A 15,878-nucleotide genomic window follows, 5' to 3' on the forward strand; every position below is an offset into this window, starting at 1 on the left:
CAGCCCTTACATGCTAGTAAACTAAGCTAAGCTGCATCTGGAATAAGAAACAGGCAGGCAACAGTCTAAAAATACTCATTTCCCTCCATTACACAGCATGAAAAAGCAACTTTGCCACACTTGCAACACAAACAGAAATGAGAGGAATGAAGCCTACACAGCACAATGTAGCAAAGGAAGAAATAATATCATTCATACCTGTTAGGGAAAAAAGTTTAGAAAGGTCCAAAAGCAATTGATAACCAGATCTTCTTTTTAATTCCCCTAGTTCCTTGCTAATCTTTGTATAGAGGCAATCTTTCCTTTGCAATCTACATCTAAAACCTCCCATGCAATGGAGTTGTGTGTCAGTCAGATTACTCTTCCAGAACTCATGCAAGTATTTTAAGGGAGAACATAAAGCAGCTTAACTGTTCAGCTTGAACTTCTACTGTTACTCAGCATAGGACTTCAACACAGAGTCATACAACGCGTAAATTACAGTTTCCTGCCCTCTGCACCACCAGTTTTCTCCAGTTTAAATAAACAGACATTTTCTAGACATGGTCCCCAGGGACAGTATCTATAGTCTTCAGAACCATTACAAGACCTACAGTTTTAAGGAAGAAAAAGAAAAGGAAGAAAAAAAACCCCTTTACCAGCATAACAAGCACAGCTCTCCAAATACAGAAGCAGAGAGGGCAAGAGCACCAAGTTGCTCTGGGATCCAGAGATGCTGCTGGTGAGCCAGGACTCTGTGCTCCGCTTTACAAGCAGGCCCAGCTCTTCTTTCCAGGGGCATGGAGGGAGAGGATGAGGAGGAAGGCTCCAGACGGGACATGATTTTCAATCCACTGCAATCTCCAGAATGCAAGCCTATTCCCATCCTGCATGTTTTCCTTGTCAGGTTTCACAGACACTCTCATATTAGTTCATGGACTCTTTGAGATCTGAAGTTCAGTAGCTTCCTTTGCAAAACAATTTTCAGTTTGTGAGAAGGGCTGTTAATGCCACTCACAAGTAAGTAATTAGACCGATTGATGCTGACTAAACAAGGTGAGAATTAAGTCAAATTGGATGGGGCCACTTTGGTGCTGTTGCTGAGGCACAGATGGGGAAAAACAGCACCCTGCAAGCGCATGAAGATTCTTTGATGTTAATCATACTGTTTGGTGGGATATAAGGGTCATAAGACAGCAGTGGTAGAAGTGCTACCCAGAGCAGCACATTCAAATAATTGACAGACTGAAACTCCTTGCTTTGTCCTAACATGAAAGCACAAGACTGTCCAAAAATCAACACGCTCTGTTCTAAAGTTTGATTAGATCAATTTAGTTGCTGTAATGAAATCCTTCAGCAGCATTGACAAGTGTCACTGTGCACAGCAAGAAGGAACCAAGAACAGAGGGCTGGCACTAGGACATGCAGTCATGCAGAGCACTGAATAGAGTGGCAACCCTACATTAGCTTAAGTTCCATAAAACATGGCAAAGTTCAATAAACAACGTAATGCAGTATTTTCTAATTTGACATTCAGTGTGATTTTGTGTGCTCCATCAAGTCTCATCATTGCCTATGACAAGAATTTCTGTTCTGATGGCTGTATTTCACAGGTATGAGGCAGCAGAGACAAAGCTGGGGCATTTGACAATAGAGACAGATAAGAATTTTGGAACCCAAAAAGGAATAGAAGGAAGACAACACCCTAGAATCAATTCATCATGTGTTTCCACTGAGATAATCAGCAATTATATGGTAAACAGTGATAGTATTTAAAAATTAGTATTTTTAGATGATGTTAAGCTTAACTGCTCTTTTTGCAATCATGTTTGACTTTGAGAGACAACACTCAACTAACACTAGTCAAAATTTTGCTATTCTAAAGACTATATCTCTCAGTAACTTGTTCACAACAGAAAAAACAAGGAATACATATCTTCCTTGTTTATTCGAAGACACTTGGAATTTGCCTCGAACATATTTCTGCAGCAAAATAAGGCTTCCTCACTTGGCACCACAATCTTCAGCAACCCCTCCTTGTAATGCTTCTTACCAGTTTTCTTTCATTACCCTCCTTATTGGCTTCATACTTCTATTTTGCTTCCTTGTTGGTCTTCATGCAGAAATGATCACACCTCCTTACCACTTCTCACCCCATCAACCACCTCACCTTTTTCTGCATCTCCAAGTTACTAATTTTGACATGCTTTCTACATGTGAAAATGCTTTTTATTTTAGTGGGCCTGGCACTTGTCATTCCTTTCATGTCCAGCTTAAAACCTACAAACCCCTTATTTAACATTAAGAAGTTGTCAGTTAACAGTCAGTTTTGAGATCTTTTACACTTAACCCTCAGAAATAAGCACCCTGAGACAAATCATTAGCACAACCTGCACGTTGACTGCAGACATCTCAAAGCCGAAGTCATGCTTCCACCAGCACCAGTGGAAGTATCAGAACTTACACATGGAGCAAGCAGAACGAACCAGTCTGAATAAACATGCATTTCATCACAATCACCATCAACTGATCTGCAAACAATCTGCAATCCCATCCAGACTGCTACAGCTGCATGCTAAGTTTCAAAAAGAATCACTGGTCCACATCACGAGATGAGAATTAGATTATTTAATTTGTATCAAGGAACTGAATTAAACTCCTAGAAAGGTAAACAAATTAATTTTATATTCATAAGTAACAAATCAATTTGAATCATCCCACTGAGCACTGCAGGAACTATAAAGCCTCTTTAATTCACTCTGAGCATGCCATTACCAGGCCAGCAAGTCCCTCCCTTCTGATAACTTACAGCCTAGTAAACACTATTGAATTTTGGAAGCCGTAGTTGCATCTATATTGAGCTGTAACTGGAAGTGACAGATCTCAGTTTCCCTGATTGTTCACACCACACATATGCCAAACACATTCTGCAACATGTCCTAAGGCAGGACACCCAAATACAGTTCCTGACAGGCCTCCAGAGCAGTTCACTCATCAGATCACTGAAGGCATTCCTAGGACAGCTCCAAATCCTGTTTCCCCAATGACATGCCTTGCACTGTCAGGCAACTTCCCACCGTAATGGTGAGATTCACAACAGGCATACAGGGCACAATCCATTTTTAAATATACCAGTATGACCACACACTGTGCACGGAGCAAACGGTGCCCTGCACAGCCCACTACAGAGCCCGACATGGGTATACGTACACAGGTTTGCACAGTCAATGTCAGCCAAGGGATTGTGCCAAGTGCTGTGCCGTGGGGATGGGCCCCAACAGCTGGAGAGGAACGGCCATACCTGGACTAGGCTGTCTCACTGATGAGCAGCTCATAGGGAAGACGACCATGCTGGAAACACAACGGCTGCATCAGTACTACCCTTGGGTATGGCTATCCAAATAATGTAAAGAAACACCTCTTCACTGATGGCTCATATGCTTGCTTTGATTGTGCTGGTGGAGGCTGGTAAAGACAAAGTATTGTGTGTTAGTTGTACTGGAACTAGATTATCAACGACTTTGCAAAGCAAACTTCAAAATATAGCTTGTACTTCAGAAAGGCACCTACAACGACTGTAGTTCTAACCCCAGGATAGCAGGTAGGTATCAGGGCTTTACGTAGATGGAAGTTACTTTACTTGTTGGAAGTGTAATTATAGGAAATCAGATCTTGGGAAACTGCTCAGCATTTTGACAAACTGAGCAACAAAATACAGACCATACAGTTTGTGGAGAAGTGTTGGCTCAAATATCTGTATGACAGATAAAAGTGGAATTTTCTTACCTATTTCACATGGAATTGGAACTGCCTACATTAGCAGCCTATACTTAATAGTTCAATAAAAATATTCAAGCAATAAGTATAGGCTGCTACAGTTAGGAAGTGTCTAATCAAAGACCAGGAACCAGTGCTTGTTAAGAGCTAGTTAGTTATTTCAGTATGACCATTTTTTATGAACAGGAACGATTTTCCTTACTCAGTACCTGAAAGAACTGGTAGGGTTCAACACATTCAAAACCTATGTACGAACCAAGAACTAGAAAAGCCTCCCCCACCCACTACTTTGCATAAATATCAGAATAGATATTAAATGTAGAAGCCAAGCCCTAGTGTTTCCGTATCCATGAAATTAACAGTGGCCAGAAACAAGGTTTATTAGCTACTTACAGAATGCTTGCATTGCAAGTCAGTTTTAAAGAAACCTGTACTTAAAAACATTTTACTCATGTATGCTAAATGTACTGCAGTCCTCCCAAATTGGAGCATTTAGGTGCTCACATGTTTACTTCCAAAAGAGACTTAACTGAAGCATCAAATACAAGTCCATGCAGCAGAAACTGCCATTTCCCACTCTCTAACAGGTTTTGTGTTTAGAAACAGAATACATACTACAATATATGACGGCTTAACCTAGTAAATAGAATATCGTGAGTAGGAAGTACTAATACCATACTTAATTGCAAAAAAACCTCAGTGTTTACAAGAAAATGAAGAGGAACAGTTCTTCAGGAAAATGAACAGTATACATATAAGACAACATGATTTAGAGCAAAATTTTCTATCTGCCAGGTGAAGTCTAAAGTATCAGTTTTAATCATTACTTAAGCAGCTCTGTGTGAAGTTTGATCATGACCACTAATTTCCCAAACCTCTGGCATACAAGCGTATTAGTTTATAAGCATAATGGTATCTGAAGCCAGAATCCTTGTCTTTTGTCTTTTTTGTAATAGCCTTCATTAAGGTGTCCAGTGACATAAACAGGTCACCATGACTGTCAAGTTTCAATGAAGAAGGTTAACTGCTATTGTACCACTCTGGTTAGGGATATTTCTTGTTCGATACAAGCTTCTCATAGAAGAACACTAGCTGCATTTTTCAAATGTGAAAGACGAAATTTCACTGCGTGATCATAACCAGCAATACTAATCATAAACTGTGCATTATCATCAAGTTCTTAATAGCAGCACACAGTCATGTACTTTGCTGCAAAACTGGTATTCAGAAGAGGCAGCATTCAATGATCTGGTTTTCTTTCCAAAAAACAGTTCACTTACCACAGTCCGAAATCATCATTCTATCCCTCCCAATATTTCTCCTCTACAATGAGGAAGCTAGCTGGACTTGTACAGGGTGAAGACAAAAAAGTCTGTATCTTACTAACTGGTTAAATTCCACCCATACTCTTCCTGAGGGACTTCAGAAAAGTATTGTCATACGCAAGTTGCAGGATCATCAAGCCAGCAATTTTTAGGGTCTAAATAGACTCATTAGGATTTGTCCAGAGCCACACAGGACAGCAAATCAAACCTCTGGTCCAGGTTCCCACTACAACAGATAGCATTTTCCAAGGTTGCAGAACTGTTTGGATGGTTGGATTTTGTAAAACCACTTTGAATGTGAACATGGCGTTGACAGTTAATATTTTTCCTTGACAGAATCCTCCCGCCAGGGTGTTCAACTATTCTTTTCCAAATGATTCCAGAAACATATGGCACATCCTACACGTGTTGTTCTACGTGACAACAAAGTCCTCTGAATCAGCAAAGTTTTTGAGTATTACAAAAACAATAGCCAGTGGCAGAAGTAGCAAGACAAGACGACAAGCAAGAAGGTAGAACAGAAGGTAACCTTTACAAGACCTAGACTTGGGTCCTATCTGTAAAGGCTGAATTAGTGCAAGTGGTTTGAGGATGACCATGTCCATATCTGAGCACTCAAGAGCAGCGATATTCTTTAAATCTAGGATTTAAGGTTGTTACTAAGGAGCAGAAGAGAAGGACTCTTTAAATATATTTTCATGCTAAGTTCTTCTTTATAAGAACAGTCGGGGAAGTAGCAGATTGTTTTCCTTTGTCTAAAAACTTTGTCCAGAATAATATTAATTCTCAAATCCTGATGTTATAGAAAAGGCCTCTATAATGCCCTTCAATCTATCCCACTAATAGAACTATTCCAGCTTTTGTTCCAACCTAATTTTAAAAATTCATCATTAACGTGGACAAAAAGGGAGGATTTTTTTTAAAAGATGTATCTCACATTTAAGGTCATCAAATACATAGTTATCAGCAAAAATTATCTCAGATCATCAAGATCTGTTGTAAGAGACACGGGCAGCATTTGCATTCAGATGTGAGGTAACTTAAGGAATCTAGAGTTTGGTGCTCACGTTTCACAGAAATCCCATCAAGATGGATCATTACTTAACCATGTTCTTCAGCACCTGTGTCTTTTTCCAGAAAACTTCCCAAAGATTCTGGGAGTTTTAGTATTGTGCATAGCCAGACGTGCTACCATCTGAGCTGTGCAGTGCTTCTGAAGAACCAAGCCTACCTAGGACTCAAATCAGCAGGACAGCACCTATTCCCAAACACTGCCAATCATGTTCTGGTAGGAACCCAGTTCCTGTGTACGTCTAGATGCAGAAAGCTCTTGATGCCTGGGTCATAGGCTTGCTAAAGCAGACACAGGAAATCCTTCTATGTTTTGTAAAAGAACAAGAACAAATATTGACATGGGAGGGACATATACTTGGATGTTGAAAAAGCACTTGGAAATCAGTATCCAGAAATTGAAAGTAAGTTAATCCAAGAGAAATTGTTCCTGTCTAATTGCAGGTTAACTCTTCTAGTCACACACAAGCCTGTGGAAAATACGGCTTGTGCGAAAGTACAGGTGTTCCAGTTTCAAAGTCAATTGGCCAAATAGCTGTTTAGGACCACAGTTACTGCATGCAATGATTTGACAACAGAGCTACACAGCATATATTATTCCATATGCTTATTTTCGCTGGTATGGAAAACACTTCATACCCTAAGAAGCCCTGGCATGGCTGCATACTCCACAGTAAGTCATGTGTTGGAGAAAACACTGGTTTCTCCTATATCACACAGTACATTCTTTTAGATTTTTGCACAGACAAGCCAGGGCTAGCAGACTGTTGGGAATGCAGGCAGAAGAAGTAGGAATGCCGAGAATACATGTCAAAGATGACTTACTTCACCAACACTTCACTGTAAAGTGTTGACCATTTAAAGCTCATTCCCCTGTTTTCAAAACTCAAGGAAGATCTCATTATGTGTCCTGTTGCAAGAATAGCTTCAAGATTGACTGTGGATTCAAGACCATAGCATACTATTTACAGAATAAGTCATTTAAAAGCATCTAAAAACCCCAAATTCTAAACCCTGGCAATATTACCTACTATGTTTTTTACTATGAAAGACACTACAGAAAAGGGGAAAAAATGCCATTTCTCAACAAGCTGAGACTCAGCCTGGTAAACAGTCTCAAAAAAAAAAACCTTTCCAGACTTGAGCTTCAAAACTGAGGAGCAAACTTGGGCAGGGATAGCTCTGACTCTGGATCTTTTTGAACACTTCCCACCAGAATAAAAAGACACTGCTGTAGGAAAAGGTAGGTCTATCCCATCTGTAAGGACACTTCCCTTGTGCCACCACTGGTATTTGTACAGCCATGCAGTCAGCTAGGTTACAGTAGTGATGCGGCTCACTGCACAAACGTTTGTCTGCAGTAGACAACAGGAAAAAGCAGCCTCCTTCTTCTGGTTTTCCCACTTTTTGGTGGCAAGCTCAGCGAAAACATAACGATCAAGATGCTGACAAAGAATACAGCCACAAAGATGGACAAACTAGCGCCTGTGAATCATTTGCATGTATATGGAGGAAGAAGAAAAACCTTGGAGGATCTATGTATTTCAAGCTCTTCCCTCTTTATTCAGAAAAAAAGCCATTAGTCAAAATGAGCGATGTGGACTGCTTAAGTTAGCTAACTTGATATGTGTAGCTAAAAAAAAAAAAAAAATCACGACTACATACTGGAAATGTCAATATATGCTTGTATCTAGCAATCCAGCAGCATCTATTGCATGTTTAAACAGCATCTCCCTAGACTAATTTTTTTAATGATGACTGGCATTCACCACTACTTGCCACCACAGAAGCGTGTCAGAATGCAGTGTGTTGCCGGAAGCATATTTGTGATGCAGTTCTAGCAAATCAATACAGTATTCAAACACACGTCTATTCCTTTGCAGAATGGAGCAGATAGCATTAATGCCACTACCAGGGCTCTGTGTAGATACAACAGAGCTGAACACTGCATGATGCAAGGGCCAGGTGGAATAAAACCACGGCTCCCTGTAGCCTCCTCTCCCCTCTATCTTCCCTGTCCTGAACACTATACTAATTTTGGTGGATCTGACACAACCCAGCCCTAGAAAAAATAAAAACTAAAATACTTGCAACAGAATGGGGAATAGAAACCTATTATCAAAAGTGGATTTCTCATAATGCAATGTTTCCACACCCATTGTACCCTACCTTTAAGACTGAATACATCTGAAAAAGCCTTGCAGGGAGAACAGCATGAAATTCTGAACTAGAAAGCATGCTCTTGCAATTTTTTTTTACAGAAGGCTTTGACCTAAGTAGGGCTTTTAAATACACATTTGAACCTAACATGGTATCTTTAAAAAAAAAAAAAAAAAAAAGAAAGAGATGGACTGAGTACTCAGATTTTTGGTTTTACTTTAAATAATACAGAATACTTTGTCCCTTTGTTCATTGTTACATTTTCTTGTTACTAAGACTATAACCACACATATGGGGAAGTCCGAGATTTTTCTCAAGGGCAGGACTGTCTCAGATACAAAGGGCACATTGTTAAAACACAAACACATTTAATTTCTGTGTGCATATATATATATATACATATATATATACATATACTCATGTGAGTTCCGTTCCAGATCTGATCTCAGCCTCATTGGCTATCTCTACACCACATTTGCTCCCTTGCTAAGCGCCTCTTAAACGATAACTTTTGGACTAGAAGAGACATCAGCTCTTAGTAATTACTTTAGGCCTCAACAGCTTCAAAATTAGATATCTAAAAGAGCAGAAGAATTAGGTTTCTAATCTGTATGAAGTGTTTGCATTGTTTAGACGGTCACTGATCTGGAATACACTGGAAAACCATAGGCTCAGCTAAAATGATGTCCCAGACACCTATATGAATGAGAAACTACTAGTAAATTAGTGCTACATCACAAGATATTGCTCTTCTCTTTGTAGTATACTAACGCGTAGACATAGATTTGGAAAGCTGTGATACAAAGACTGATCAGCTAAGAGCTTTAAATCAAATTACAGTCTTAAGACAGTCATAAAGAATAAACGTTTTCCAACAAAATTCCCATAAAAGTAATATCTGAATTCTACTTATTACTTTTACTAACTAGCAGGCAGAAACACTCTACATCCAGTTAGGTGTCATTGCCTTCCCCAATTAGAAGTGCTGGCCTGTTACAGTATTTCAAGCTATTGCAATCTCTATGGCTTCGAGACTGCATATTTCCTCAAGTATTGGCTCAATATCTGGTTATCAGTCCTGCAAAGATAACAGGAATAGTAGTAGGGCAAGCACTGTTTCGGAGAGGGAAATCACAAGAACATAGACAGAAAGCATTCATCTGATGTTTGCCTTGAGACACTGAGAATAAAAATAATCTCAACACGATGAATATGAAGGACTGAAATGTTTATTTTCAGCAGAACTAGGATTTCACCCAAAGAGCTGGTCTATATAATCTTTATAATGCATGGAAATACTGAAACAGATCAATCGCAACCTTAAGGCATTACAAATACCTTCACTAGATCAGAATGGAAATCATCCCCCATGATGTCCAGGACACTCGTTTATGTGTTGCCAGGTCAGAAGAGCTGGTTTAGATTTCTCATGCTTATTTCATGGTCATAAAACTACTGTGACAGAAGATAATTTAAGCACGGTAGAGGTCTCCACACATTGCTGCCTGACAAAGTAGTTCATTAACCATTTCAAGCTGATTTACATACAGTCAATCTGTCTAGGTATTTATACCTTTCTAATTTTTTTCAGATAATCAAGTTTTGTGGGTGTTATCTAAAGTGATGTTGATCTGTTCTTGTTACACCCTCCACGCTGCTGCAGAAGACAGCATAAACTACTTTGCTGCCATTGCTTTCATACAATAAGCATCTCATTTTACCCCTGAGATAGCAAGATGGCCAGGAATTGCAGTAACACGGAACGACTGCCAAGAAGCATTACCTTCTGCTCTATTATCTGCAATATTTCTGTGTCAGAGGAGCACAGCTGATGGAACTGTTGCTAATACGAAGTTTTGGGAGAGCTATCATAAAGCCTTGTGGGAGGGAAAAAGACAGGTTGAAGAACCTGAGTCAAGTCAAATTCGCTTCTGGCTCCTAACAGCTTTATAGTGTTCATGTCTTGCTACCCAGACAGAGAAAGGAAAGCGAAAAGTTAAAGGACAAGACCATGGTTTGGAAACACCTAAAAGAGCAAGTCAACAGGCAGCAAACCAAAACCAATTTCCGCAGCAAGATTTGTCTGTCCCATATGTTCAAACAGTACAGACTTTCACATATTTTTAGATTTTAAAGCTTCAAATGGGCTTTGTAAAAATTATTACATCCTACAGTTTAGAATTAGCATGATTTGCCAGTTCCCCTACAACTATAATATCCAATCTTCAAAATGGGACCCTGCATCCTGAGTGTTTTAAAGAAATGCATTTGACTAACTCCCCATCCTGCAAAAAGCGTAAGAGCTAGGAGCGGATCAACCACCACCAGACATTTTCCCAAGTGCCAAAAATTAAATTAAAATACTTATTTCTAGGCACCTACAACACTAATAAGTGCACCCTAAAATACTCATCTTCCACAATATTCTCCAGCCGACTTAAGAACCCTAGTATTCTAATTCTGCCATCTCAAACTGACACATATCATAACCACCTTTATGAAGATAAAATACTAAATATAGTCCCAACAAAAGTGAAGAGAAGCTGAAGTCTTTTTATAAAGACATCTTGATTAACATGACATGACAGAGACAAGCACATCTTACAAAAGCTTTTACCTTGTAATTCCTTATCATTCAGCAAGAGTGAAGGGAAAAGCTAGTAAGATAAATTTGGATACTTGTCCACAGCATAGAGGCCATAAAGAAAAGTAGTTATGGAGAGACTATCCATTAATAAACCAGGAATTTATCCAAGATATTAAGTTTAACAGGACACCAACTTCTCACCCCTACCAGAATTTATGGCTGTGCAGCTTCCATACTGTGTCTAGCATGAAGTGTATTCATTTCAGCCTAAGCAATGGCAGCCCACAAATACAAACCTCTAACTCCCCTGCCCCCAGCTAAAAGTAAAAGCAGTACCAATGACCAGTAAAATACAGTGATGATTTGCAGCTTTAACATGGAATTTACCTGGTCAATGTATACAATAATCTAGGCTACCAATACACATTCTGAGTGTGTTTACTTAAGATCTTTTTCTTGAGGATTTTTAATGTAAACAAACCTCTGCTCAAAGAAGACTGATTGCGCAATACTGACCAATTCTGTATTTCTCAATACCGGGAATACAAGAGAGACATGGACAGAACATACTGAGGTCATCTTATTTACACAAAAATCCATGTTTTCCTATTAAAGAACGTTTTGTTCTGTGTGGTCAACCCAACAGAAGGGCCTGCACAAATACATGGTTATATCACTCAACAGTGACTGTGGGTAAGAGCTTGCCTTTATGTAACAAGGATGAGGAACTAGGAGAGGAGAGACGGACTGGCAGGTAGACAAGCAAGAGTGGACATCCCATGTGCCTGGCCTATACAGTCCCCAGAGCTTGATTAGTTTACCTTCTCCTGTGAGATGAGAGACACCCACAGACATATGGGATACAGCACTAAGAAGAGTGTCTCCTGAACTACTGCACCCTATAGACCATTCTCTAGTTTCAAGTTTCTCAAAACAAGTATTTAATAGCAGCGCTGGTCCAGAGACCAGTCACCCACAGCTTGGTATCCACCACATCCACAGCGCATAATTACCTGGCTTGCCTGATGGCATTCAATGCGCCGAGCAGGCTGAACTACACTGGCAGAACAGTGAATTCTTCACTATAATAAATGAGACTAAGAAAGCCACTGCTGGTTTGGCAAGCCAATTCCTCTCCCCCATCTCAAGTTTTCTGTGTTCTGACCATTGGAATAGGTAAACTCTCCACCAGCCGGGTACTGCAAGCTCACACAGGATAGCAGTATCCATTAAATACTGAATATAGTACACAGACCCGCCCATGGCCAGTTATATGGATTATCAACCATTTTGCAACTCCCTTCTAGAGCACTCACTTTTAAGACCTTAGTAGAGTATCAGGAGACTATTTTAGTCCCATACACTTTGGTCTAGAAATACTCCAAAATCCATGGGCAACAGCATTTAGATGCTAATACAAAATAGCTACTAAATCCAGACCTCTGCTCTGAACACTAGCAAACGTCTGATACTTAACCGCAGATTCACAGAGTTTGGTGATGGCCCTGGCTTGGATGCGCTCGCTCACATTTAGAGAGCAGGGAGATGATCAGTAATACACATCTACATTTCTGGTTTTGTCCACCTTGTTACAAGGTGGTCTGCAAAGGAACTTTATATTGCAATACCTCAATCTGTACTGTCTAAAGAGTCTTCAAAATCTTTGCCAGCAAGTTGTGTCTTCTTGACCTCAATGTGCCAACATACTACTCAAGTCATCACACCAACAACTTCAGTATTTAGGATTATTTAAAATCCCTCTACAGATAGGGATTTGTACTGTTCGTTAAGAAGCTACGACATTAAAACACCAGCAGTACTGGGGTTGATGAAATGGGGCCATCTTTTTTTTTTGTTGTTGAAGTCAGGTTTTTGTTTTGAGAAATGCTCAATTTAATTCTGGAGAAAGAACATTTATTCCTCTTCAACAGTTCCCCGTATTTGTAATATGATACACTTAACTGACATATCTACAAACACAATACTGATTTTAAATAAATGAGAGGTTTCCCATTATTTGAATTTAAAAAACTACACAATTCTGTGTCTGCTTAACAGTTTTAAGAATATATCCCAAAACCATCGCAACATCATTCAGCCTTTTGGCAGGTTTTTGAAACATGTTATCACTTTCTTGAATATGTAGATAGCTGCAAGCTTGGGTTTATTCTATTTGGGATTTTTTTCTTCTTTTTTTTCTTTTTTCTTTTTTATTTTTTTAAATGGAAGGGAAGACAGCAGCAAAATAAAAGCTAGCCTAGTAAGTCATTCCTTCCTACATCTTGTACAGCAAACTCCAGTGACTAGGACAGAGCCAAGGATGCAGCTGTTACCACCCCACATGCAAGGAAGTTAATAAATTGAAGAACTCCAAGTGTCCTTAACGGCTTGAGGAAAGCGACACTTTCAACTTCCATATTAATATATCAATTTCACATTTGAATTCTTGAGTGACCAAAATACAAAGGACGTGATTTGTAACTTTTACACTTTGAACTATGTCATAAAGTCTTAGAAAAACAGCATCTTGTTCATGCATTAAAAGTCTGCCTCCACCTTGCAGTTAGCCAAATCATACCAGGTTTCTGTTGCTTTTGACCATGGATGAGTTTCCATTCCGTTCAGAGGCTATCAGACAAGCCCAGTAGTAGGGTTTATTTTTTCATCTCACTATACAAATTACTAAGGATACAACTGTGGAAAGTTTTCACAGGTATCTATCTATGTCAGTTTTCAATCTACTAATTTAGATGCGATCAGATTAATTTTAAAGATTTTATTCCTCCTCATTTCCTTAAAGCCTCAAGCAGATGTCCCCATTTACTAGGGGACCTGCTGCAAAGCAGGCTGCCTTAGAGCCTCCTTCACTTTACTGGGAAATTCACACGTTGTTTTATATCCTCTGAAAGCTCCGGAAGAGTTACAACGAGCCTTCGCTGCTCTGAAGTTTCACCTGGTCACACTGAGCCTAAAGCAGTCGTTTTCAGGACCGACCGTGTCCTAGCGGCCCGGGGAAGGTCCTCACGCTGGGGATGCGGGAGCCAGGACGGCTCTTCCCGCGATCCGATGCGGCTCGGGCGGAGACAAGCCTCTGCAGACCGCCGTGCTCCCCGCACGGAGCGCCCCGCCTTCCCCTCCCCGGGCTGGTGCACAGCACCGCTCGCAGCAGGATTCCTGCCGCCCGCCCGTGCACCCCGCCAGCAAAACCGCTCGCCTCCTCGGGCAGCGCCCGCTCCCACAGCCGCCTCCGCCCCCCGCCCCGCACCGGCACCAGCACCAGCCCGGCGGCCCCCGCGAGATCCTTACCCCATGGCGGCCGGCGGCGCCGGGCACCGGCGGTGCCGCGCGGGCCGCGTCCCCGGGGCGCTCCTCGCCGCGCCGGCAGCTCCGCAGCCCCGTGGCGGCGGGCCGCTGCGCTGGGCCCGCCGCGCCGCGCAGGCCCGGGGGGCCGCGCCGCCGGCTGGCGGCTGGCGGCTGCCGGGCCGAGCGGGGCCGCCCGCGCCCTAGGGAGCGCCCCCCGCGGGCCGAGCTCCCATGGCCGCCGGCCGCGCCAGGCGCCCGCAGGCAGCGGCTCCGGCCCCCGGGCGGGCGGCGGCGGCTCCGGGGGCGGAAGGGTCCCCTCCTGCGGGCGGACGCGGAGGCGCTCGCCCTCTCCGCGAGGGGCTGCCGGCGGCTGCGGCGCTTCTCGCCGGGACGTGAGCGGCCGCCGAGGGCTCCGTGCGCCTCAGAGGCGGAGCGGGCTGGGGCAGGCGGTGCGCGCAGCGCTCCACGCCGCCGCTCCCCCTAGCAGCCCCGCCGGCAGCGCGGCGGGCACCGACGCATTTTCCCGAGGAGGCAGAGCGAGCCGCGGCACCGGCGCTGGCATCGGGCTCCCGGCGCGAAGCGGCTGGCGGCGGGCTGCGGCCGCGCGTCCCCCGCGGGCGCCGGGGCGCCGCGCTCCCCCGATCCGCCTGCCCGCCCGCCCCCGGCTGCGGAGATACGGGCGCCGCTCCTCCTTCCCGCGGCGGCGGGTCCGCTCCTCGCCGTCACGCCTTCTTCTGCGGCGAGCGGGCGGGCATCGTCCTGGGGCGCGGCGGGCCGGTCGCTGCCAGCGGGCGGCGGGAGGGGCCGCTGCTGCCGCCGCCGCCGAGCCCCCGCTCCTCTGCGGCGGGGCCGCGGGCTCAGCCCCGCCGGTGGGACGGAGGGAGGGCGGGAGGCAGCGCCGCGTCAGGCGGCGCCCGGCTGCTCCGGCGCCCCCGAGCCGCCGCCTCACACCTCCGCCACCGCCCGCCCGTCCCCTCGCGGCGGGCAGGCGCAGCCGCCGCGCGCAGCCCGCGCCTCCGTCCCGCTCCTCCCGGGGGAAGGGAACGGAAGGGAACGGAAGGGAAGGGGAAGGGAGGAAGGGGAGGAAGGCAAGAGCCGAGCCGGGCCGGGCCGAGCCCCGCCGGGACGCGCCCTGCCCTACAGTCCGGCGCGCACCCCGCCGCACGCGGCCAGCCCGCTCCTGCCAGCGGCGGCACCTGCTCGCTCTGCCTCCATCCTCCGCCCGGGGAGCTTTAAATAGCAGACGTCACCGCGCTCCCCTACGCACCGACGTCACGCACCGCTCCCGGCGCTGACGTCACCAGGGTGCGGGGGATGATGTCAGAGTGCTCCACGCCGCCGGAAGCTCTTCTATAATAGGGAACGGCGGCGGGGGGAGCGCGGGGGAAGCGGGGCGGGGGGGGGGGCCGGGGCCCGCCGCGGCGCGGCCGCCTCCGCGCGCCTCCTCGGGGCGCTGGCGGCGGGCGGACCGCCTCCCCCGCTCCCGCCCCCTGCGGCGCCGTCTCCACGGCGACGCCGCGCGCGCCCGCCCGCCGCCGCGCCTCGCGCCCGCCGCGGGCGGTGCGGCCTGCGGCTCGGCGGGGAGAGCCTCACAGCCACGCGTGAAGGCGGCGCGGAGCCACCCCGGAATGCGGCTGCGGCAGCTTGCCCGCCTCCTGCCCCGGGGCGGGCGGGGA

The 15,878-nt window shown here is 44.7% G+C and overlaps 1 protein-coding gene across 1 annotated transcript in view; it reads right to left on the bottom strand.

Moving 5' to 3' along the window:
* Nucleotides 1-14,293, bottom strand: part of HOMER1 (homer scaffold protein 1) — a 94,062-nt gene extending 79,769 nt beyond the window's left edge. Inside the window, exon 1 of the mRNA XM_087742181.1 lies at nt 14,206-14,293. Coding sequence (XP_087598307.1) covers nt 14,206-14,210 — 5 coding nt within the window. The 5' untranslated portion in view covers nt 14,211-14,293. The remainder of the gene's footprint in view (nt 1-14,205) is intronic.
* Nucleotides 14,294-15,878: the final 1,585 nt, after the last annotated feature.

This window comes from Nipponia nippon, unplaced genomic scaffold, assembly GCF_047370975.1.
Source record: "Nipponia nippon isolate SJK-2023a ecotype South Korea unplaced genomic scaffold, ASM4737097v1 scaffold_8, whole genome shotgun sequence".
Lineage (NCBI taxonomy): Eukaryota > Metazoa > Chordata > Aves > Pelecaniformes > Threskiornithidae > Nipponia > Nipponia nippon.